Source organism: Lepus europaeus, chromosome 14 (genome assembly GCF_033115175.1).
Source record: "Lepus europaeus isolate LE1 chromosome 14, mLepTim1.pri, whole genome shotgun sequence".
Classification (NCBI taxonomy): domain Eukaryota; kingdom Metazoa; phylum Chordata; class Mammalia; order Lagomorpha; family Leporidae; genus Lepus; species Lepus europaeus.
The window spans coordinates 1,477,852-1,501,578 of NC_084840.1; the positions used below are offsets into that span (position 1 = coordinate 1,477,852).

The 23,727-nt window shown below is 55.2% G+C and overlaps 1 protein-coding gene across 8 annotated transcripts in view; it reads left to right on the forward strand.

Annotated features, from left to right (window-relative positions):
* The first annotated feature begins 6,058 nt into the window (after nt 1-6,058).
* Nucleotides 6,059-23,727, forward strand: part of SMG7 (SMG7 nonsense mediated mRNA decay factor) — a 76,757-nt gene continuing 59,088 nt past the window's right edge. For 4 of the 8 annotated variants that reach the window (XM_062211477.1, XM_062211482.1, XM_062211485.1 and 1 more), the window contains exon 1: nt 6,059-6,161. Coding sequence is in view for 2 of the 8 variants with exons in the window: in XM_062211483.1 (XP_062067467.1) it covers nt 6,133-6,161 (29 nt within the window). In the remaining 6 variants the exon portion in view is untranslated. The remainder of the gene's footprint in view (nt 6,162-23,727) is intronic. The other 4 variants (XM_062211483.1, XM_062211484.1, XM_062211478.1 and 1 more) reach the window with 2 other exon arrangements.

Consider the following 23,727-nt stretch of genomic DNA (forward strand, 5'->3'; position numbering starts at 1 on the left):
CCTCATGTGATAGGCTGCAGCCAGACCATACGTGAACTAACAATATTGTGTGTATCAGGTTCACAGAAAGCATAAAAGACGTTCACGTTCAGACTTGGGTCCCCTGCAAGACATCTCGCTGTGTGTATGCGACAATCCCCAAACAAAGAAATCTGAACTCTGAAATAGCTAACCTTTCACCCGAGGGCTCCTCAGCCTGGACCTGCCGGAGCCCGGCAGCGTAACAGATCGAGATGACACGGGATTCCGTCACAGCAGAGACAGGGTTACTACCGCCACGGAGCGAAAAGTTTCCAAGACTGAACTTTACAAGCGATGCCATCCCAGTTCAAAGGCTCCCGGACAGCCTCCGCGGGGCAGGCGCAGTCTCCGGCCGCCGGTCCCAGGCTCTCGCCGGCCGCGCTGGGCTCTCAGTGCGATCGCACTCGCCCCCGGCCGGCTAGGAGGAGGCAGACGCTGTGCTCGTCACCTGGAGGCCACGTGCAGATGACGCCGTGCATGTGGGGGCGCACGGGTCTGAGAAACAGCAACAGCACAACCCCAAGCTGTGACTTCAACAGAATGGGGGGAGGGGCACTACGCCCCCCCCCTCCTGCTTTCCAGTCAGACCCGGGCTACGCCCAGCGCACAGCAGGTGCACAGCAGGTGTACAGCCCCGCCAGCACGGGGGCGCCCCGCTTCTCTCTCATTTTCTCTTTCTCTGCTGTCTCTTCTTTCTCAGCTCAGTTCCTGCTTCTTTTTTACTTCTCCACCATAAATAGCAACAACAACAAAAATGTTGAGGTTCCTGACTGGCCACATTCCAGGGAGATGAGGAAGTGCAGGTTGTTTTATGACTGGGAGAGGCCGTGGGTATGCCTTGACACTGAGGGAGGAGAGGAGAGGATTGCAAAGGTGACACTCGGCTGGAGGTTAAACCAAGGCTTAGCCGGGGCTTCTTAGGCCTGCATTCCCTCTGGGTTCCCAGGAGCAGATCCAAAATGCCGGCACAGGGTGGTCCGTGGCAGTGCTGAGACGGCCGTCCCCATCGATCTGCGGGTGGGTAGTGGTCAGAGTGGGATACGGCATTAGGGCATTGTCTATACCGGGTCAACTTCTCCACCATCAGAGAGAGGCCGCTGCACCTACGTTCCGGGCAGCTCCGGGGGACGCAGCTGTCGGTTCAGGCAGTCTCGAAGAACCAAGGCCACCCCAAGCAGCAACAGTGACAGCCACGTGGCGGGAGATTCTGACAGACTCGTGAGGTCTCCGACCTCGGGAATGACTGCTGGTAACCTCGCCGCAGGGCCACCGCACAGGGGAGAATCCAGCCGAGACCAGCGAGCGGTGGTGCGCCGGGCAGCCAGGCTCAGAGAAGAGTGCACCTGACAGGCCGGGCGTCTCGGGGAAGGATGGGGCTCAGTCTGCATCCAGACCGGGGCTTTGTGGACCTGAATGTGGGTCCCGATTCTTCTCTCCTCCTCCCTCTCCTGGAAGTCCTGGATGTCCACTTCCTGAAAGTCCTCCGGGATCTCATCAGCACAGCATCATGGGATCCAACCGCCTGCGTGGTGCAGGGCGCGTGGCAGGGGGAGGGCTGGAGACCCAGCGCAGGGACTGCAGGTGGCATGGTCGCTCTGTGGTCATTGCTCGCTTCGTCGTTGTCATGAAAAATTCTCCTTTTCTTCCCGTTTCCCTCGGCCCCTCTCACGCACACAGGCTCGTGTCTCCCTGGCCGCCTTAGCAGAGACACTTTCCTCCTGGCCGTTTTCTTTCTTTTATAAATTTATCTATTTGAAAGGTAGAGGTACAGAGAGAGAGAGACAGAGAGCGCGCGCGCGAGATTCCTCTGCTGATCCTCTCCCCAAATACCAGGAGCCAGGAGCTCCATCCGGGTCTCCCACATGGGTGCAGGGCCATCCTCTGCCGCTTTCCCAGGCCCCAGCAGGGAGCGGGATCGGAAGTGGAGCAGCCGGGACGTGCGCCAGTCGGGATGCTGACGCGGCGGGCGGCAGTTTACCCCCGTCACGATGCCGGCCCCCATTTCTCACCATTCTCTGGGCGATTCTGTCGCAGACCCACGCTGCACGTGCCCGGCCGTCCGGGCTTTTCCCTGCAGACTACACTGTATGTGCTCCTCTGCCTGCTGGGTGGTAGCACTGGAAACACTGCACCCTACACAGCGTCGTTCGGAAGGGCGTTGTAGCCAACTAGGGTGCAGGAGGGCTGTCTCCCTGTGTGCACCTGCTCTAACGGCTGCGAAGACCTCGACCCAGCACCTCGCGCTGTGGTGTGACTGCTGTTGGCCTAATTCTCCCGTAGACTTCTGTCTCTGGCAGCGAGGTCTTTTTACCACACGCACCCCAGGAACTAACACAGAATCCAGCACAGGGGGCCAGTGCTGTGGCGCAGCAGGTTAGCGCCCTGGCCTGAAGCGCTGGCATCCCATATGAGTGCCGGTTCGAGGCCCGGCTGCTCCGCTTCCAGTCCAGCTCTGCTATGGCCTGGGAAAGCAGTGGAAGATGGCCCAAGTTCTTGGGCCCCTGCACCCATGTGGGAGACCTGGAAGAAGCTCTAGACTCCTGGCTTTGGATCAGTTCAGCTCCAGCTGTTACGGACAATTGAGGAGTGAACCAGTGGATGGAAGACCTCTCTCTCTGCCTCTGCTCTCTGCGTAACTCTGACTTTCAAAAAAATAAATAAAATCTTTAAAAAAAAAAAAAAAGAATCCAGCACAATGAAATTCTTGGTGCTCTTCGAAGATTAAATGAAAGAAAGAGCAGATCTGGGCATTCGTTTTGGTTTGGACAGATTTGCCTTGTAAGAATGGGGATGAGAAACTGACCGGCTGAGCGGTCTCCCAGCTCCGGCACTCCGAGCTCAGCCTCCCGTCCCCTGAGCTTTGCTGATACAAGTTGGCTCTCCTCGAGCACCACAGATGTGGTGTCCAGCCTCCTTCTTTGGCTGAGAGCCTTCTGGCACAGGCAGGCCACCGCTGCCACCATCCTGGAACCAGCACGCCTGCACTGCTCAAAACGGAGACCACGGATGTCCTCCCGGGCGGAGAACCGGTGACCGGGAGGCCCGGAATGGAAACCTTACCGCCGGCTGTGAGGGCGCAGGAGCAAGCCAGGACGGTCCTGCGCAAGCCCGAGGCAGCGGAGACCCCGCTGGGCAGCGGGCAGCGGAGCCTGGGCAGCTCGCAGACTGCTGGGTTCTCCCGTCACTCAAACGTGGCGGGGGGAGGGGGGCTGAGCCACCTCACAAGCAGACGGAAGCTGTATCTCAGCAGCTGGCTCTTGGCCATGTCACACGCCTGGTCACTTAGCTTGGGGCGCTGGGCTGTGCGGCTCTCCCGCTGAGGCTGCACTCGTGGGCTGGGGGTGAGGCCCTCGTGCACACTGTGCACCGTCAGGGCAGAGCCTTGTGCTGCAGGGCCCCCAAGCGCCAGGCACGGCTGGCTGCGTTGTGCACGCTGGCAAAGGCAACGGGAACACAATCGGCGCTGTGGCCCTTCCTGCAAAGACTCTGCGGCCCTCTCGTGCAGCCCAGCGCATTCCAGGAGGAAGACACCGCTGCGATTTATACACTCTGGTGAGAGACGGACACCACTGGGCTTTCCCTGTGCACCTGAGGCAATTTCCTGTCTGATGTTTAGATCTGGTTCTCCTGTCCTGTGGTTTTTTTTTTTTTTTTTTTGACAGGCAGAGTTAGACAGTGAGAGAGAGAGAGAGAGAAAGGTCTTCCTTCCGTTGGTTCACCCCCCAAATGGCCGCTATGGCCGGCGTGCTACGCTGATCCGAAGCCAGGAGCCAGGTGCTTCCTCCTGGTCTCCCATGCGAGTGCAGGGCCCAAGCACTTGGACCATCCTCCACTGCCTTCCCGGGCCACAACAGAGAGCTGGCCTGGAAGAGGGGCAACCGGGACAGAATCCGGTGCCCCAACCGGGACTAGAACCTGGTGTGCTGGCGCTGCAGGCGGAGGATTAGCCTAGTGAGCCATGGCACCGGCCTGTCCTGTTTTCTAATTAGCTGATGGCCTCTCTTCCCTCGTCCATCCTTTCCTGCGTTTCTACTGCCATGTAACGAAAGGGTTAACTGCTCCTAACCCCAAATGAGAAAATCATAAAGTTCAATGAAAATACTTTTGTCCTTGAAGGCGTCTTCTCCTGCGCTGGAGTCTGGGACTTGGAGGTGGCTTGCCGCCTTTTCTTTAACCCGAGCGGCTCCCATGCAGTGTTGACTTGCGCTTCACTAAGTGGGAGAGCGGGTTTCAGCGACCCAGGTCTGCCGGCTGCCCGTAAAGTTCTGCTCTGCCTTTCCTTAAAGATTTACCGCCCGGGCGCCACGGCACTGCTGTGTCACGTTCGGTAAGGAAGGGACCGAGGTTCCCGGAGCTTTAGCCCTCCCCATGAAGCCGCTGTGCCACGAAACATCTGAAGGCAGGGGAGCCGGGGCTGTGGCACCGTGGGCTGAGCCACTGCTCGCCAGCCACGGCCCACACAGGAGAGCTGGTTCCAGCCTGGGCACCTCCGACTCTGATCCGACGAGCTGGGAAGGCATCGGGAGATGGCCCCTGCCACCCAGGTAGGAGGCCTCTGACGGGGCTCCCGGCTCCTGGCGTCAGACCGGCCCACCCTGGCTGCTGCCGGCGCCTGGGGAGTGAACCAGCAGGCGCCGGCCTCCGTCTGTCACACTGCCTTTCAAATAAATGAATGTTTTTTTGAAACCAGATGGGGTTAGAGGGCACGAGTGGATTCTCGTTCTCTTGGCTCAGAGGTAAGCTGAGGACACTGCAGAGTCTGTGGAGAGCAAAGTTAAGCCCTACGTTTTCTTCGGCGAGCTCCACGCACTTCCATGGCATGCAGTGACTGACAGCTATCCCAGAATGACGTCTGTGCTACAGCCGGTGGATCGGGGCATCGGAGATGGGACTGGGCCGTCCAAGTCCCAAGGCTTCGGCTCCATTTCGACAATCACTATTCCAAAGTTTAAGCCGGCCTAGGGGCCCACATAGAGCGTGAGGGGGATAATGGGTCAAGCAGTATGAGAATCCAGGGAACGACTTTTCAGAGCCCTACTGACCTGCAAGTTAAAGATGAGCATTGGGGTTAAGCCACCCCTGCGGGGCCCGGTTCGAGTCCCGGCTGCTCCACTTCCCGCGCGGCTCCCCGCTGATGGCCCAAGTCCTCGGGCCATGGCCGGGGGAGCCGCCCGGGGCTGCCGGCGTGGGGAGCGAACCGCCGGACGGCAGGGCCAGCTCTGAGTCGCTCTCTGTCAGACCCCAGACCCGGCGCCAGCGGCCGCACCCCCGGGGCCCCGGGCGACGCCGCCAGCGGGCGACACCGCGCCTCGGGAACCTCTCGGGACGTCCCCGGAGAGCCCCGGCCCTCACGCCGGGCGAGCGCGCCCAGGGGCCGGCCCTTCCCGGGACCCGGGACCCCGGCCGCGGCGGGCGGGCGGGGGGAGGGGCGCCCGGTTACTATGACAACACAACCACAGCCTCCGTTGCCACGGCAGCTGCCTCTCCAATCCCATTGGCCTCCGTCCGCCTCCTGCGGCAAGGCGGGGCCTCGGCGTCCGGGCCGCGGGCGGAACCGTCGGAGGGAAGGGCGGCGTTTCCGGTGGGGCGGCGTGCGGCAGTGGGAAAGGAAGTGGGGGCGGGGGGAGCGGGCCGGCGGCGGAAGACTTTGAGTGTGACTCCGGCTGCCCCGGGCTGGATGTTCCCGCGGAGGCTGCGGCTGCTCTCGCGCGCGGGAGGACCGGGAGCGGGCCGGCCGGAGCCCGCCAGGCGCCGCCCGCAGGCCGCTCGCAGCCGCACGGCCGGCCGCCAGCGCGCTGACCCCAGCGGGGAGCGCCTCGGAGAGACGGAAGTCGCCCCGCGGGAGCGGCGCGGCTGAAGTCTCGCGAGACGCGCCACTTCCTCCTCCGCGGCTCCTGGGTCGGAGCGTCCCTGCGCCCCACGGGCCGGAGCCGCAGCCGCAGCCGGAGCCGCGGTCCCGCTGCCCCTCGCCTCCCGCCCCCGCCCCCGCCGAGCGAGGAGGAGCCGGAGAGGCGAAGATGGCGGCGGCCGGCAGCGCCCGCGGGGCCGCGCGGCCGCTCCGAGGAGCCTGAGGGACGCGGGAGGCTTCGCGGGCGGACGCGGCGGCGGAGGATGAGCCTGCAGGGCGCGCAGTGTCTCCGGTGAGCGGGGAGGCCGCGAGGCCGGGGCGCGGGGGTCGGCGGGCGGGAGCCGCGGGCCGGGCTTGGCGGAGGCGGCGAGCTCCCGGGGCGGGGGCGCCGCACGTGGGCGCCGGGGCCCGGGGCGCCCCGAGCGCGGCGGGGCGGGGACGGGGGCCGGCGCTGGTCCGCGGGCGCGCTCCCCCGCGCCGAGCAGGTGCGGGGCGGGTGAAGTCCGCGGCGTGACCCGGGGTGGGGAGGCTGCCCGAGCGTGGCCGCCGCCGCGTGCGGACTCGGGGCTGCCGGGAGGGCCCCGCGGGGCGGCGCGCAGGCGCCTCCTTGCTTCCCGTGCTGCTGGGCCGGGCAGCGCGGCCGCTGGTGTGGCTGCGCACCGCTCAGGATTACCCGCCTGGCAGGCAGCCTGCCGTGGACTGGGCGAGTCAGGTCCGCCCGTGGCTGCCTGCGCAGGGCCGGCCCCCAGCGCTGTGAGAAGGCCGGCGGGGCGGATGAGTGTGGGTCAGGGGGCCCCGAGCCCTGGGAAGGGCAGTGAGGCGCGGGTGTAGACGGGGCTGGCCAGGCCAGGCCTGTTGGGTGAGGTGGTCCTGAGCCGGTGGAGGACCCGAGGTGAGCTGTTGGAAGGGGCCCACGTGGTCGGCGCCGTGTGCTAGGAAAACGACTCCTCGTGTGACAGCGGCGCTGATGGCGGCGGGGCCAGGGACTTCGGACCGCGCCGATCGGGAAGCTGCTGGTCCTTCCAGTGGACAGGCCAGGGCGCTCCGAGAGGCCTGCGGGTGTGTCTTCCGTCTTGTAAGTCAGCGCGGTCCGCAGGACCTGGGCTTGGGTTGTGGGATGTTTCAGTAACCTCAGCTTGCAGCCGGTCTTGGGCGGGCCTCTGGGAGAGGCGCTGGACCGAGGGGCCCGGAACACCTTGGGGGGCCGACTCCTCACCCCGCATCTGGGCTGAGTCTGGCCTGGGGCCCCCGGGGCGGGGTGGGCGAGGGTGTTGGCAGGGCAGGACTTCCTGGAGCCAGGCCCCCTGCAGACTGGAAGGCGTTGTAAACCCAGCGCGGTCTTGGTCGAGGACCCAGGAGGACGCCGGCTCGCCAGAGTGAGTGTGGTTGGGGGTGCAGCTGCTGCTCACGGTGACCTTGACTTGAGGGAGAGTGCTGTTGCTACCTTTGTCCCTGGTGGACGACCATGACTGGGCAGTTTCTGACCTGCAGAGCTACAGATCCTCCCTCGTGTGGAGAAAAAGAACTTTTGCCTCAGCTGAGTTTTAATGGGGTGGAGTGAGCGAGCTGGCGGCTGCTGGGAACCCGGAGCAGGACGGCCGGAAATGAAGGTGTGCAGGGGCCTCAGCAAGACCAAGAAACAGGAGTTGGGCCCCGGGGGCGGGATTAGAACCAGAGCTGGAATCGGGCACCGGGGGCTGGATTAGAACCGGAGCTGGAATCGGGCACCGGGGGCTGGATTAGAACTGGAGCTGGAATCGGGCACTGGGGGCTGGATTAGAATGGGACCTGGGCTCCGGCACCGGGGGCTGGATTAGAACGGGACCTGGGCCCTGGCACCGGGGGCTGGATTAGAACGGGAACTGGACTCCGGCACTGGGGGCTGGTTAGAACGGGACCTGGGCCCCGGCACCGGGGGCTGGATTAGAACGGGACCTGGGCTCCGGCACCGGGGGCTGGTTAGAATGGGACCTGGGCTCCGGCATCGAGGGCTGGATTAAAACGGGACCTGGGCCCTGGCACCGGGGGCTGGATTAGAACGGGAGCTGGACTCCGGCACTGGGGGCTGGTTAGAACGGGACCTGGGCCCCGGCGCCGGGGGCTGGATTAGAACGGGACCTGGGCCCTGGCACCGGGGGCTGGATTAGAATGGGACCTGGGCCCTGGCGCCGGGGGCTGTTAGAACGGGACCTGGGCTCCGGCACCGGGGGCTGGTTAGAACGGGACCTGGGCCCCGGCGCCGGGGGCTGGATTAGAACCGGAGCTGAGACAGGAGGAGGGAGCCTGTCTCTGTGTAGGAAAGAAGGGCCGTGTTCTGGGCAAATCAGTGTTTTCTCTGGATTGATGAGAAATGAACAACTTCAGAAGATTGACCCCTCCACGGAGTGAACTGTGAGTTCATGTGACGGGGCTGGGAGGAGGAAGTTAGGCCATAGGTGACATAGCCGGTGAGGTGTTGTCACACTTCAGCAGGGCAGAAATGTGGAAATCGGTGTAACAGAACCAGACGAGCAAGGAGGTGGTCGTACTGCAGGGACGGAAGTCAGACACCGGGAGCCGTGGGGAACGCCCGTGACCTGGCGGGTCTGCTGCGGGTAGGGTGCCGCGGCCTCCTTGTCTGTCACTGCCCTCTGCGCGGGTGTCTCCAGGAGTGCTCTCGGCTCCTCAGACCCTTTACCCCTCCGCTGGGGCGCAGATGCCAGTGCACACTTTGTCAGAAACTGATTAGGTAGAAATAACACCCCCCCCCCCCACGGGGTATTACTGAAACAGCAGAAAAATGGTTGTCATTTAAATAAGAATCCGAATTACCATCTACCTTGTAAGATAAACTGTGCCTGTGAATCCTGGGGTGGACAGACAGGATGGCTGGATTGAGTAGCAAGCTGAACCTTACCCTGGCCTGGGGAAGAGGAACAGGGAAGGCTGTGGGGGGAATCGATAGCGTAGTGTAGGCTCCAGGTTCTAGAGGAATCCAGTAATGCTGTCTCCCGAGCCTCGAGCAGGTTCTAATACGCTTGGCCCCTGCCCCCACACACACATGCTTTGCAGGATGTAAAGTAGAAAAGCAGCCACACTTGACAGATCACACACACTCGGCACAGTCACTTGGAATGAATGATCGTCTCTAAGTCTGTTACAGTGATGTCGCGCGTGTTACCTGTGTGGCTGCTGACCGGCTGCTCTTGTTCAGTGAATTCTCACTGCCCCTGGATTCCCCTGGACTCTGTGCTTCATCCCTCTGCTCTCTACCGGCTGCTGCCTTTACCTTGTGGCCAAGGAAGCTGGCTTTGCTGCCGCTGTTCTAATGGATGCGTGAGACTGGGTCTGGACCCACTGCTACAGCAGGTTTCTCACAGGGCGGTGTGAGGGCGCAGAGTGGTGCAGACAAGAGAGCTGCTGGTTTTACACTGGGAACCGCTGGAGTGCCATCTCCAGCTGTGTCCAGCAGCCCTGCAGCCTTCAGACTTCCTGTGAGTGGCAAGAATGGCTGCCTGAAAGTTGAGATGGGGGAGTCTGACTGACTGATCTTTCCCGGGGGTGAATTATTTAGGAGCTGTCCTGTGGGTAGGGTTGTTCCTCTGCTGTCGGTGTGTGGCAGATGGTCATCACATGCTGCCTTCGCTTTGCACTGTAGTTTGGTTGCCGTGTTGTGAGTAGATCGTAGCTCAGAAGGACGGAGCAGCAGTGCCCGGTCATGAGCACTTGTGCTGGCCTCTCTGTGGGTGGTGCGTCAGTGGAGTTCTGGGAAGGCGGCTCGGTTTCTCCCGTAGGTCACTGTTTAGTCAGTGGGGAGAGGAAGTGACTCCTGGTGGTTTAAGAAAGGTTTGGAGTCTGAAGCAGACTAATTGGCAGCTCTGGGTTTTTTGTGTGCGTCATTCACACCAAGTCTCTCAACCTTGGCACGTTTTGACACCTGAGGCCAGATAATTCTGTGCTGTGTACGGCTGTCCTGAGCGTCGTCACGTGGGTAGCAGCGTCCCTGCTCTGCAGTAGGTGGTGGTCTCGTTCCCCACCTGTGACCGTCCAGAGGTCTCCAGCACGTGGCCAGGTGTTCCGTGGGTGCAGGTTCACGCGCAGCTGAGGGCCACTGGTATGGGAAGTGAGTGCACACAGGAAAGACGCTGGTGCAGTAGACGTGCACTCTCTTGTCTTTGCTCTCAGCCACAGGTTTTTCCTTAAGAGTTTTCTCTTAGCAATAGACTAGTTATGTTCAGACTTAATGTTTTAAATCTGCTTTTCTGGCAACTGTTGAATACTTTGTGTAGGGCACAATTACAGGGACTTTGCCTGTGGAGAGTCCAGCCTGTTGGAGAAGGACACCAGTGGGTAAACTGGTGAGTTGTGTGATCGAGAGACAGAGGCACTGGGTCAGTGTAGAGTGGACGTTTGTCCCAGCACAGGTGGGCTGGTGAGGAGGGCACGTTTGATCTGGGGACTGAAACATGGGCGGGATTTTTGAACATGGATATTGGGCACATTGGCACTTTCGGTAGTAGGTGTATCTCATGGCTCCTTTATTCCAAATAAATTTTTGAAAATTTCATTCTCGTTCATTTAGTACCTGACATTAGTGTTACAACCAGGCCTGTCTGAGTTGTCTGTGGGTGAGCCAGGTGTGTGGGATGGGTGGTGCTGGAGACTCCCTGACGGCCTGGGAGCCTTTACTTTGTGAGTTGTCTGTGGGTGAGCCGGGTGTGTGGGAGGCCTGGTTCCGGAGACTCCCTGACGGCCTGGAGAGGGAGAAGCGACAGTTCCTGGGAGCCTGTACTTTGTGCTCTGACGGACCTTATCTCACTTGTTCTTTTAGTCTTTACTTTTTGTCTTTTTAAATTTTATTTATTTGAAAGGCGGAGAGAAAGACATCTCCCATCCTCTGGTTTCCTCTTCAAGCGCCCACAGCAGCCAGAGCCAAACCAGGGTGAGGCGGGGAGGCAGGCACTCGGTCTGGGCCCCCATGTAGGTGGTAGGCACCAGGCACCTGGGTTCTGCATCAGCAGGAGACTGGCGTAGAGCCGGCCTGAAGCCAGGTGCTGCAGCGTGGGTATGGGCACGTGTCTGCTCTGCCCTGGGCTTGTGAACCACCTTGTTTACCAGCAGGCTTCTCTGCGACCCAGGCTAACTTGTAAGAATTCATTCCCTGTTGGGATTTTTCCCTTTTTTTAAAAAAAAATATTTTATTTGTTTGAAAGCGTTACATGGAGAGGGTGAAACAGAGGTCTCTCCAAATGGCTGCGGCGTCCCGGGCTGGGCCAGGCTGAAGCCAGAAGCCTGGAGCTCCATCCCAGTCTCGCATGGGAGTAGCAGGGCCCAGGTGTTCAGGCTGTCTGCTGCTGCTTTGCCAGGCACAGGAGCAGGGAGCTGGATCAGAAGTGGAGCAACCAGGACTTGAACCAGTGCTCTTACGGGATGTTGCAGGCAGCCGCTTCGCCCACGACACCACAACACTGGCCCCTGATTTTCTCTTTCAGTTCTGTCCTTCCTTACCTTTGTTTTGTGACTATTTTGAGCTTTCCCTATACTGTGTGTGTGTGTGTGTGTGTGTGAACCACTTTGTCCTTACTCCCTTCCTTAGTATTTACTGGTCTTGATACCTCATAACAACCAGATTCACCAGTGATTGTTTTGTTCACAGTTGCACTTTTGTCTTCCCGTCTCTGCCCCTCCGTCATGTCCACCTGTCTACCAGCCGCCTGTCCTCCCGGTGAGCACATCCTAGGGCTTTGGGGATACAAAGGGAATCTGCCCTGATAGTTTTGCGTGGCTTGCCTGTCAGTGCCTGATGGCCATGTGGTTCATCCCAGCTCTGTGTGCACGGGGCCTGGGGCAGAAAGGAGGGCGCCCTCCTCCTGTTTGCTCCTTTCGCTCTCGGCTTTTCCTCAATACCACATGCACACAGACAGGACTCGGTTTGAAGCCTGCTGGGACAGACCACTGTGCTGGGTCCTGTAGAGAGAAGCTGGCGTGTCATCCCTGCCCTTCAGGGAGGGGCGGGCTACTTCAGAAAGCAGGCACAAGCATCAGACGCCAGGTGAAGTGCAGCGGAGTGTTGTGCCGAAGAGCGTGGCTGCAGGACGTGACTGCCTGGATCTGAATCCCAGCTCTGACGTGCGCCAGCTCTGGCACCCTTGGCTGGCTACACAGTCTTTCTGCGCCTCGGTGTCCCTGTCGGTCCCGTGAGTTAGTGTGTACAGCTCTGAGAATGACAGGCGCATGGTAACCGCTGTGTGCAGAGCCTGGAAATCAGCCTCTGGCACTGACTGGTTTGCTGACTGCACCTCTGCGTTCTGGGCATTCATTCCTGATTTCAGAAGGTTATCGTCCCTCTTAGACGCACACTCCGTCTCCCCTTCTCCCCTCCTGTTGCTTGTAGTTGGCCATCTTCCCCGTTGGAGCTGCCTCTGCGTCCTCCCCTCTTCCCCGTCGGGGATCTGGCTCCTCCAGCCTCTTCTTAACGGAAACTCTGCCCTCCTGCCGCCTGCCCTCCCCAGTGTCCGTGCTGTCCGTTTGTGCCCTGCTGCTCTTCTCACAGGCAGGCTTAGCGTGACCCATTCTTGTTTGGGTTTTGTACTAAAATAGCATTTCTGGGTTTTGATTTCCATGAAGGGGGGGTATCAGTATGTGTGAAGTGGAACCATCCCTCTCATAAAATTGATGTCAGAATTAAAACAACACATGGTATTAATAGTCTGCCTCTCCTTCGCATTACCTCTGTTCGTTTTCCTGGGAAGGTGTGTGTAGACGGCGTTCCCTTCCTTGCAGTCCTCACGTGGCCCTGTCTGGAGCTGGCCTGCACCGGCCCCTGGAGGAGGAGCCATCCCCCGCTCAGCTCAGCCTTCCCCTTTCCTGGGGAGGCTGCCTGTCTGCCCTGTAACTCCTGCGTTCTTTGGACCCTGTCACGCTCCCTGTCCTGGGTGCTGGTACCTAACTTCTGAATCTTGTGACCTCTTTTTTAACATGTGGCTCATCTCTGCCGCAAGACTGAGTGTAATAGAGACAATTTCTCAGCGTTTTAAAAAAAAAAATGTGTTTATTTTCATCCACTTGAAAGGCACAGAGATGGGAACAGATCTTTCATATGCTATTCTGCTTCCCAAACACCTGCAGCAGCCAGGGCTGGGCCAAGCTGAAGCCGGGAGCCCAGAACCCCATCTGGCTCTCCCCTGTGGGTGGCAAGCACTTGAGTCATCTTCTGCCTCCCATGATGCATTAGTAGGAAGATTGATGGGAAGCCGAGCGGCTGGCACTTGAATCAGTTCTCCCATGTGATATGGGGTACAGGTGTGCACAGTGGAGGCTTAACCCACTGGGCCATAATGCCTGCACCATGTGTGAGCATTTTAAAGATGCACTGTTGGGGCTGGCGTTGCAGTGTGGTGTGTTAAGCTGCTCCTAGTGATGCCAGCATCCCATAAGGGTGCTGGTTCAAGTCCTGCTAATCCATTTCCAATCCATTTCCCTGCTAATGCACCTGGAAAGGCAGTAGATGGCCCAAGTGCGTGGGCTTCTGCTACCTGGACTGGCTTTGGCCTGGCCCAGCCCTGGACGGTGCAGGGAGTGAAGCTGCAGTCTCCCTCGCCCTCTCTCCCTCCCCTTCCCCTTCCCCCTCTCTGTTTCCCTCTCCACGTAACTCTGTGTTTCAAATAAATAAGCCTTTAAAAATAGGTGGTGAGTGCTGTGTCAAGTGTTCTTTTTAAAGATTTGTTTTATTTATTTGAAACAGAATGATAGGGAGGGGTGAGAGGACAAGGACATCTCCTATCTGCTGTCTCACTCCCCAGGTGACTGCAATAGCCTGGTTCTCTCAGGCTGAAGCCAGGAGCCTGGAACTCCATGTGGGTCTCCCGCTTGGGTGGCAGGGACCCAAGCCCCTGGGCCATCTTCTGCTGGTTTCCCAGACACATGTGACAGGCAGCTGGATCGGAAGTGGAGCAGCAGGGACTTGAACTGGCACCCCATGTGGGATGCCAGCGCTGCAAGCAGTGGCTTAACCCACTGTGCCACCATGAGTCCTATGTTAAATGCTTTCAAGGGATGCTGTGAGTATGTTAAAGGGGTGGAGGAGGTCAGAGCATGCTAATAAGAGTGGAGTCAGCAGGTGAAGGGAGAGGAGCCGGGACCACAGGGAGCAGGATGAGAAGTGCCTCGGGCTGCTGGGCTTGAGGGCTGCAGAGCTGGGCGCTGAGAATGGGTCTGGCAGAGGGAGACGTGGACTGAGACCGACACACCGGGTATGCGTGCAAGTCCGAGATCTGGAGTAGCCCCCTCTCATTCTGGGTTTGCTCTGGGAGTCTACGTTTCTTTTTTCAGCAAATTTGGTTGTTAATCTTTTAAAATTCACTGTCGTTATTATTATGTGAGAGGCAGGGAGAGCTCCCCTCTGCTGGTGTTCACCCAGATGTTCACAATGGCTAGGGTTGGACCAGAAGCCGGGAGCTCCCACATGGTGGCAGGAACCCAGTTACTTGCACTGTCTGTGCCTCCTCGCAGAGTCTGCATTGGCAGGGAGCAGGAGTGAGGTGTGGGAGCTAGGTCTTGCACCCGTGTACTCTGATACGGGATATGGGTGCCTAAACCCAGTCTTAGCTCACTAAATGCCTGTGGTCATTAATTTTAATGTGGTAATTTCATTTATATTTGAGTGGCTGTTGTTCGTTGTACATAGTTGAGAAAAATGTTTATGCCTACATTGAGATGTGAGGGTGCAGACATCCTCACATGGCCTGCCTCATCCGAGGTCAAAATCAGTTCTTTGTAACATTTATGAAATCACTGTGCAGAAGATGATGAGTTTTAGTGGATGCAATTCTGCAAACAACTTTGGGTTGATAGTATTTTATAGAATCCTCACTTTTGGAGGCGGCACTAAGACTTATTTATTTGTTTATGTCAAAGCCAAGTGACGGAGGGAGTGGGAGGGAGAGAGAGAAGAGATCTTCCAACTGCTGGTTCGCTCCGCAAGTGGCAGCAATGGCCAGGGCAGGGCGAGGCCTTCAGCCAAGAGCTGGGAGCTCCATCCAGGTTTCCCACTGCTTTCCCAGGAGCATTAGTAGGGAACTGGATCTGAAGCACGGCAGTTTGGACTTGAACAGGAGCTGCACTGTGGGATGCCAGTGTTGCAGGTGGCAGTCAGTTGAGCTCACTGTACCGCAAGGCTGGCCCCAGAATCCTCTCCTCTTGGTAGCTTGGAGGTGGGCTTAGGGGAGGGAGGAGTTCTGCAGCCCTAGGAGGAAACGGAGTCTTCAGTAATGAGGTGAAGTCTCCTTGGAGTCCACTTCTTCATGTCTGTTGTGAAAACGAGAACAGCTCTGCAGAACCTTTGGTTAGAGTTTTATTCGGTTCTTGGTGGCTTTTCCTGTTGTTATCTCTGTCTTAGTGCAGTGAGAGCCTTGATTCCAAAAGTCCGCTGTATTTAAATGCATTAATAACATTTCCTAAAGCTCTGGGTTCCCACAGTGCTGTGTTAGTTGGAATACAGCATATTAAGGTCTTTTACTAACACCTTTTAGGTCATGGGTTATTATTTATTTATTTATTTTTAAAGATTTATTTTATTTATTTGAAAGACAGAGTTACAGAGAGAGGTAGAGAGAGACAGAGAGAGGCCTTCCATCTGCTGGTTCACTCCCCAGATGGCTGCAATGGCCAGAGCTGCACCCAAGGACTCAGGCCATCTTCTACTGCTTTCCCAGGCTACAGCAGAGAGCTAGATCGGAAGAGGAATCACCAGGACTAGAACCGCGCCCATATGGGATGCCAGCACTGCAGGCCAAGGTTTTAACCTGCTGCGCCACAGCGCCGGCCCCTTATTTAGTTTTTTTAATAAAGTGATCACCTTGCTAGATCTCTGAGGTACTGAATAGTTAGGAGATAATTAGTAGTGAGATAATCAAAATGCAACTGGAAGATGAAAAAGATAGTGTTAGAGAACACCTTCCTACAGGATAAATTGAAGTATCTTAGGGCATGTGCAGATTTTGCATATTGGCAAACACTCGGCTTTTGTAATGTATTTTGAAGGGAAAGTTTTCTTTGGATAACTGCAATGTGTATTGCTTAAATTCTGCTGAATTTATTTATATTTTATTTTATTTTTGAGAGACAGATCACCCATCTTACAGTAGCTTACTCCCCAAATGCCCAAAATAGTTGGGGCTGGGCCAAGTGCAGATTCAGTCCAGATCTCCCACATGGGTGGCAGGGATGTCAGTACTTGCATCGACTGCTGCCTCCCATGGGGCACACTAACAGGAAGCTGAAATAGAGACCCAAGCACTTTATTTGCAATGCTGTCTGTTTGCCAGAAATAATCACTAGCTTTGTTTTGCTTTTTAATAAAAGATCATTTTAAGGAGCAACTCAAATGATAAGGAAAGAAAAAGAAAATGAGACTGATTAATTGCTTTCATTTTTGAAAAAGAATCTGTTAGCCCAGTTGTCTGTAAACTCGCGCGCAGGAGTCTTTGGCTTCCTAGGACTGCGGCTGGCCTGAGCAGGGAGGGTGAGTGCCCTGGAATGCCCGGCTCTGCTGTGTGCTGGCTGTGTGACCTTGAACTCTCTGGTTGACTGCTGTGTTGGTGTGGCAGTGGTAGTATTCCTGGGAGGGTTACCTAAGAACATGCAGCCACACGCCAGAGGGGCTCAGGGGTGCAGTTGGGTGTCTGCATTGATCTGAACTTTCTGTAGGGGCTGGTGTTGTAGGGAAGCCAGGTGAGCTGCCGCTTGCAGTGCTGCCGTTGGGTTTGAGTCTCAGCTGCTCCACTTCCCACCAGATCCTTGCTGATGTTCCTGGGAAAGCAGCAAAGTTTGGCCCAAGTGCTTGAGCCCCTGGCACCCATGTGGGAGACCCGCATGGAATTCTAGGCCCAGTCCCGGCTGTCGCAGCATCTGGGGAGTGAAACAGTGGATAGAAGATCTTGGATCTCTATCTCCTCCTCTGTCTCTGTCTGTTTCTCCCTTCTCTGTAATTCTGCCTTTGAAATAAATAAACAAATAAATCTTTTAAAACAACTTTCTGCATTTCTGAAAGTACCAGTATCTAATTTATAAACTTGCCAGGGCAGGAGTGGATAGTCCAGGGCTTTACTGTGAAGTGGGACATTGTCTTGCAGCGTGTTAGAATGTTTCTGTATAATTGTCCTCTTGAATGGATACAATACCTTGTATGATTGGATTGGCAGTTTATGGAGAAGGGGAAAGAGAGATGCAAGGTACCCTAACCAGGTGAGCTGGGCTTGTCCAATTTGAGCAGCTCCTCAGTGAAAAGTCTCCCCTTGGGGTCCACATTTACCATTAGCACAGTCAGGTGCTGTAATGTATTTAAAGAAAGTATCTCTTAAAAATTACTTTATAGTTTTAAAAATTTAAAGTGCTACTATGGGTCTGGTCCTTACTATTAGTATCCAGGGAAGTAATGCAAAGGAGAAAACCAGAAGATGGTTAGGAGAATCATGGGACAATGAAAGAGAGTGTTAGCCACTGCTCGGGCAGCAGCCCTAAGTCTGGATGGTTCCGGTGCACACAGCTGTGATCACCCTGCTGTCTTGGGGGAGTGTGGCTTTCCAGTTGTTTTTCTTCTTGTAGATTTCACATTTTTCTAATGTAATAATTATTTATTTGAAAGGCAGAGTTACAGAGGGGGAAAGACAGAGAGATCTTCTATTCACTGGCTCATTCCCCAAATGGCCTCAATGGCCAGAGCTGGGCCAGTCTGAAGCCAGGAGCCTGGAGCTTCTTCCGGCTCTCCCTTGTGTCTTCAGGAGCCCAATACTGGGGCCGTCTTCCACTGCTTTTCTTAGGCACATTAGCAGGGAGCTGGAGGAAAAGTGGAGCATCGGGACTCAAACTGGCGTCCATTTGGGATGCCGGTGTTGCAGAGGCTGTACCCACTATGCCACAGTGCTGACCCCTGTTCACATACTTGAAAAACTGGGGTTGGACTGTATATCACGTGGATTTGTGTTTTTTTTCTTACCAACATTTATCAAAGACGTGTCCATGGTTGTGTCTGCAGCATGATTGCAGCAGCAGTACCCGTTCTGCTGCGTGGATGCTGGAGTGACCGAAACTCCTTTCCAGTGGCAACAGTTTTGCTGTTTCCAATACTTCTTCCTTACGTCCATCTATTCGGGTGCAAGTTTATTCACATTTAAAGATATTTTGTTAAGTGTGATAGGCAGAATAAGGCCCTCACCCCCTTTTATGTCCACATTCTGACCCTTGGAAGCTGTGAATATAATGCTGTATGTTATTTGCCAAGGGGGATTAAGATTGCAGCTGCTAATGTCTGACTTTATGGAGATTATCATGGATTATCTGGTGGGTCTGATATAATCACAAGAAGGCGTTCAGTATGGAAAAGCGAGGCAGAAGTCAGAACCAGAGGAAGGCAGAAGTCAGAACCAGAGGGAGGCAGAAGTCAGAACCAGAGGGAGGCACCCCTCTGGCTTTGACAGTGCGAGAGGGCCAGGAGTCAGAGTGCAGGCTGCCTCCTGACCAGGACAGTGTGGGATCCAGATTCCCCCCGCAGGGGCACCTGTCCTGTAGCCCGCTGGGACCGGTTTTGGATTTCTGACTTTTGGGCCTGTAACATAATAAATTTGTGCTGTTCTCAACCATTTACATTTGTGGTCATGTGCTACAGCCACGGGAAGAAACCAGTGGAGTAGATACTGCCAGAACGTTCCTAGTGTTTTTTCTGGCCCTAGCAGTCTCTAACAGTTCCTGTTTCCATACTAATTCACCAGAACTCTTCACTTGTCTGCTTAAGATTTCTTTTATTTGAAAATCAGAGTGACAGGGAGAGACAGAGGAAGGTCTGTCTGTTTTCACTCCTCAGTGGCCTTCAAGGGGCTGGGCCAGGCTGAAGCCAAGGGTCAGGAACTCCATCTGGGTCTTCCATGTGGGTGACAGGCCCGAGTACTTGGTCCTCATCTGCTACTTTCCCAGGCGTATCAGCAGGGATTGGAAGCAGAGCCAGCGTAGTCTCCCGTTGTAGTATGCTGGTTTCCCCTGGCTTAGCCACTTTTCTGCTGTAGTTATTTTAACCTTTTGCTGTTTTCTTGAGACTCACTGCCCTTAGCAGATGGCTGTTACAGCAAGCATAAAAACCCATGTCTTCTGGTGGGACATCCTGCTTCTTGCTCCCTCTCCCACTATTCCTAGCCTCTGTCCCTCGTCTCAGACTGGACAAGCCCTCCTCTATATTAAAGTTGTTGTCTGCTTGTTTTGGATCTCACGGTATTTCTTGTATTCAACTTCTTTCTCTTTCCTGCATCTTTGTCAGGGGCCAGCTTTGTGATGCAGTGGGTCAGGCTGCTGCTGGAGACACCAGCGTCCAATATCAGAGCGTTGGTTTGAGTCCCAGATGCTCCACTTCCAATCCAGCTCCCTTGTAATGCTCCTGGGAAGGCAGTGGATGATGGCCTGGGTCCTTGGGCCCCTGCCACCCACATGGAGCCCCGGATGGGGTCCCTGGTTCCTGGCTTTGGGGAAGTGAACAGGGATGGAGATATTCCTGTTGGGCTGTCTCTCTCTGTCTCCCCCTTCCTTCCTCCCATATCTCCATCCCCCTCTCTCTGTGATACTCTGCCTTTCAGATAAATTGTAAATCTTAAAAAGAGAACATTTCAGTAAACTCCCCCTATCCTTTATTCCTTCCCCAGCATTGCTCTATCATTAACCTTCTCTGTGCGTCACCTTAGAAGTGCCATCTCAGCTGGTATTGTGGTATAGCCGGTAAAGCCACTGCCTGCAATGCTGGCATCCCATATGGGCACCGCATTGAATCCTGGCTGCTCCACGGGTGATCCAGCTTCCTGCTAATGGGCCTGGGAGGGCAGCAGAGGGTGGACCAAGTTCTTGGGATGACCCACAGGGGAGACCTGGAAGAAGCTCCTGGCTTGTACCTGGTGCAGACCCAGGGCTTGTAGCCATCTGGAGAGTGAACTGGAGAATGGAATACCTGGAAGACCTCTCTGTCATCCTCCTCCCCCTGTGATCTGCCTTTCAAGAGAATAAACTGTGTGTGAATGTTTGTTTTCATCTGCTTGAAAGGCAGAGTGACACGAAAGAGAGAGAAACAGACAGACAGACAGACAGACTGAGAATCTTCCATCTGCTGGTTCACCCCCAGATGCCCACAACAGGCAGAAGCCAGGCACCAGGAGCTCCGTCAGAGCCTCCCACACAGGCGGCAATGATCCACCGCCTCCTGGGCGTTAGCTGGATGTGAAGTGCATGCAAAGGAGCCGGAACTGGCACTCCCACAGGCCCCGAGCGGCAGCTTAGCCCTTTGGGCCACAGCTTTTCAAAATACCCTGGTGGTGGAACCTTAGCATGTTTCTGCTGATTATGAATTCAAAGAACGTATGAAGATATTTCAGATTTCTAGTATTTGTTACGACTTTTGCTCTGACCTTGTTTAGTTTTCATGTTTCTTTGTTGCTCTCTCTGTATATCTACTTGTAAGTTCTACTTGAATTTGGTACATTTCTCACTTCTGCCTTCCTTGTTGTGTTCAGATTAATTCTTACATGGAAAGCTGCTGTCTCTGGTCATTTGCTTTATTTCAGTGGTGGAGCTGTCACCAGAAAGTGTAGCATGATACTCCAGATGAGAGCGCTGGCCACGGCTAATCTGAAAGTTACCTGGGTTAGCAGCGAGGCCTTTGTTGGGCCAGCACTGTGGTGTAGCATGTAAAGCATGTGACGCCGGCATCCCATATGAGCACCAGTTCATGTCCCAGCTGCTTCTCTTCCTGTCTGGCTCCCTGCTATGGCCTGGGAGGGCAGTGGAGGATGTTCCAAGTGTTTGGGCCCTGCACTCTTGTGGGAGACCCTGGTAGAGTTCCTGGCACCTGGCACCTGACTTACAGCCACCTGGAGGGGGTGAACCAGCAGATGGAAGATCTTCCTCCTTCTTTCTCTTTCTCTGTAACTCTGATTTTCTTCTTCTTTTTTTAAAAGATTTATTTTATTTATTTGAAAGAGTTACAGAGAGAGATAGAGACACAGAGAAAGAGAGATCCTCCATCTGCTGGTTCACTCCCCAGATGGCCACAACAGCCGGAGCTGTGTCAGTTGAAAGCCAGGAGCCAGGAGCTTCTTCTGGGTCTCTCACATGGGTGCAGGAGCCCAAGCACTTGGGCCATCTTCTATTGCTTTCCCAGGCCATAGCAGAGAGCTGGATCGGAAGAGGATCAGCTAGGACTCGAACTGGCACGCATATGGGATGCCGGCGCTTTGGGCTTTAACCTGCTGCACCACAGTGCTGACCCCCTGATTTTCAAATAAATAGATAAATCTTAAAAAAGCAGTAAGGCCTTTACTTTTTCATAGCTCTAGGTTGTTATGCTGGGTGAGCAAACTAGCCTTCTTGTTTCCAGTTTTCTCAGTGGTATAAGAGATAAATGTTTCCTAGGATTTGAGGTAAGAGTTTTTGTTGTTGCTCTAGTGTAGTACCTACTCGGTAAAATAAACCAATAAATGGAGTTATTGTTAGTAGTAGCAGTACTAGTGTATTACTTTATGTCTGAAAACGTATCCTACTTATGGGGCAGTGGTAGCATCATAATGTATATGAAAAGTCGTATTATTACAGGGTAGCTGTCCTAGTAGCTTTAGTGTGGGTTTTTTTTTTTTTTTACTTTATTGGAACATATATATGTATATGTGTACATATAATAAGTTCTGCAACTATGATAGGATTACTGAGCAGGTAATGTTTGCATACAGGTGCATATAACTTCTGGTCATTTTCTTTTTGGTTTTCTTGGAACTAGGAATAGAACATGTTGTAACAGTTTATTTAGATTGGTTTTGCAGAAATTGAAATATGAGGATGCCATTGTGGATGTTAAAAACCATCTTAAGGGAGAAAAAATGATTCTCATGAGCCTTAGAAGATGCTTCTCTCTGTAAGGTTATTTCAGCTCGAGAATTAATTTGTTTTCTGAGACAGGAGCATTGTCAGCCAGGTGCTGCCAGGAAGGGTGTGTGTGGACGGGAGGTGGTGAGGTGACAGGTGATGGACTTGCAGCCCGAGCAACGTGGCACCTGTGTTTAGACGAGGAGTGGCAGAGCCAAAGGAAGACTGCGGAGCGAGCTGGAAGAGGGGTGGATTGGGCTGAGGTGGCGGGTGGCCTGCGAGTGCCCTTCGAAGCGGTGCTTCTGTGGGTAAGACATGCAGAGTGTCGTGGGCTTCGAGTCAGATGTGGGCACGGGGCGTGTGTTTGTGCTCCTTGTTTCAGATCCCCAGATTCCATGTGCGAGAGCAGTGTGGAGTCTGGGAATTTCAGCTTGGTATTACGAAGTAAGTTTGAAAATGCTGTCACCTGATACCGAGCTCGTGGCGTGGTGACCAGCGCAGAGCCTCTGCGATCAGACGTGTGGGCATCGTCCCCACACACCAAGAGTTCTTGGGCAGCAGGGCTCTGAGTGTCCGAGCCAGCAGGACTGCCTCTCTGCGGATGCCAGTCACACGTAGTGGCTGTCACCAGGACCTCTTGGCTGACTGGCCCTGTGTGTTAGCGTTCCCACAGCCTGGGTCCTTCGGGTCAGTAGTCTGCTGGGATGGCTCACAGAGCTCCGGGAGGCACTTTGGGTTTCCCAGTTTATTATACAGGTACAGTAAAGGGTACCGGTGGGAAGTGGACAGGGCGTGGCCTGGTATCTTGGCACGTTCCCTAAAGTCAGTGGTGGGGCTGAAGTGTCTCAGTCTAATCCCTGGGTCTTTCTGCCGACCAGCCCCTCCTGAAGCTATAGAAGGGCCCCAGCCGAAATCTCGTCATTAGCATAAACTCAGCTGTGATCTGTAGGAGTCCTGTCACTCAGGGTTTTGGGTGCTTTGGGACAGGAATGGCAGATAACACCGTGGCCCTCAGTCCTGCCTCTCTGTGAGCTCTGCTGGTGCTTCATCCCGAGACAGGCCCTTGTCTGGCCGATGTGAAGCTGCAAGGGACGACAGCTCTCAGGAGTGTGTCACCGTGAGTGCTTCTCCTGTGTTCGATGTGAGGAAGGAACTGTTCTCCGTGGAGGGTTCACCTGGCTCTGCTGTGTTGGGAGTTGTGTGCAGAATGCGCTGCCAGCATCTTAGCGGTGCACTGTTTAGTGTAAATCTTAGTGAGACTGTTGATCTCAGTTGATACCTTTTAACTCTGTGGGCATTGATTTTGCGGTTTTACGAGTAATGGTTTAAGGAATCATTTTGGGCCGGCACCGCGGCTCAATAGGCTATTCTTCCACCTTGCGGCGCCGGCACACCGGGTTTTAGTCCCGGTCGGGGCACCAGATTCTATCCCGGTTGCCCCTCTTCCAGGCCAGCCCTCTGCTGTGGCCCGGGAATGCAGTGGAGGATGGCCCAAGTGCTTGGGCCCTGCACCCCATGGGAGACCAGGAGAAGCACCTCGCTCCTGCTTTCGGATCAGCGCGGTGCGCTGGCAGCAGCGTGCCAGCCGTGGTGGCCATTGGAGGGTGAACCAACGGCAAAGGAAGACCTTTCTCTCTGTCTCTCTCTCTCACTGTCCACTCTGCCTGTCCCAAAAAAAAAAAAAAAAAGGAATCATTTTGACCTGGCTGTTTGGAAGGTTTCTTTTTTTCCTTTTTTTAAACATAGATTATTTATTTTTAAGATTTTTATTTATTTATTTGAAAGAGTTACACAGAGGGAGGAGAGTCAGAGAGAAAGAGGTTTTCCATCTACTGGTTCACTCCCCAGTTGGCCATAACAGCCAGAGCTGTGCCAGTCTGAAGCCAGGAGCCAGAAGCTTCTTCCGGGTCTCCCACACAGGTGCAGGGGCCCAAGGATTTGGGCCATCTTCTGCTGCTTTTCCAGGCCCATAGCAGAGAGCTGGATGGGAA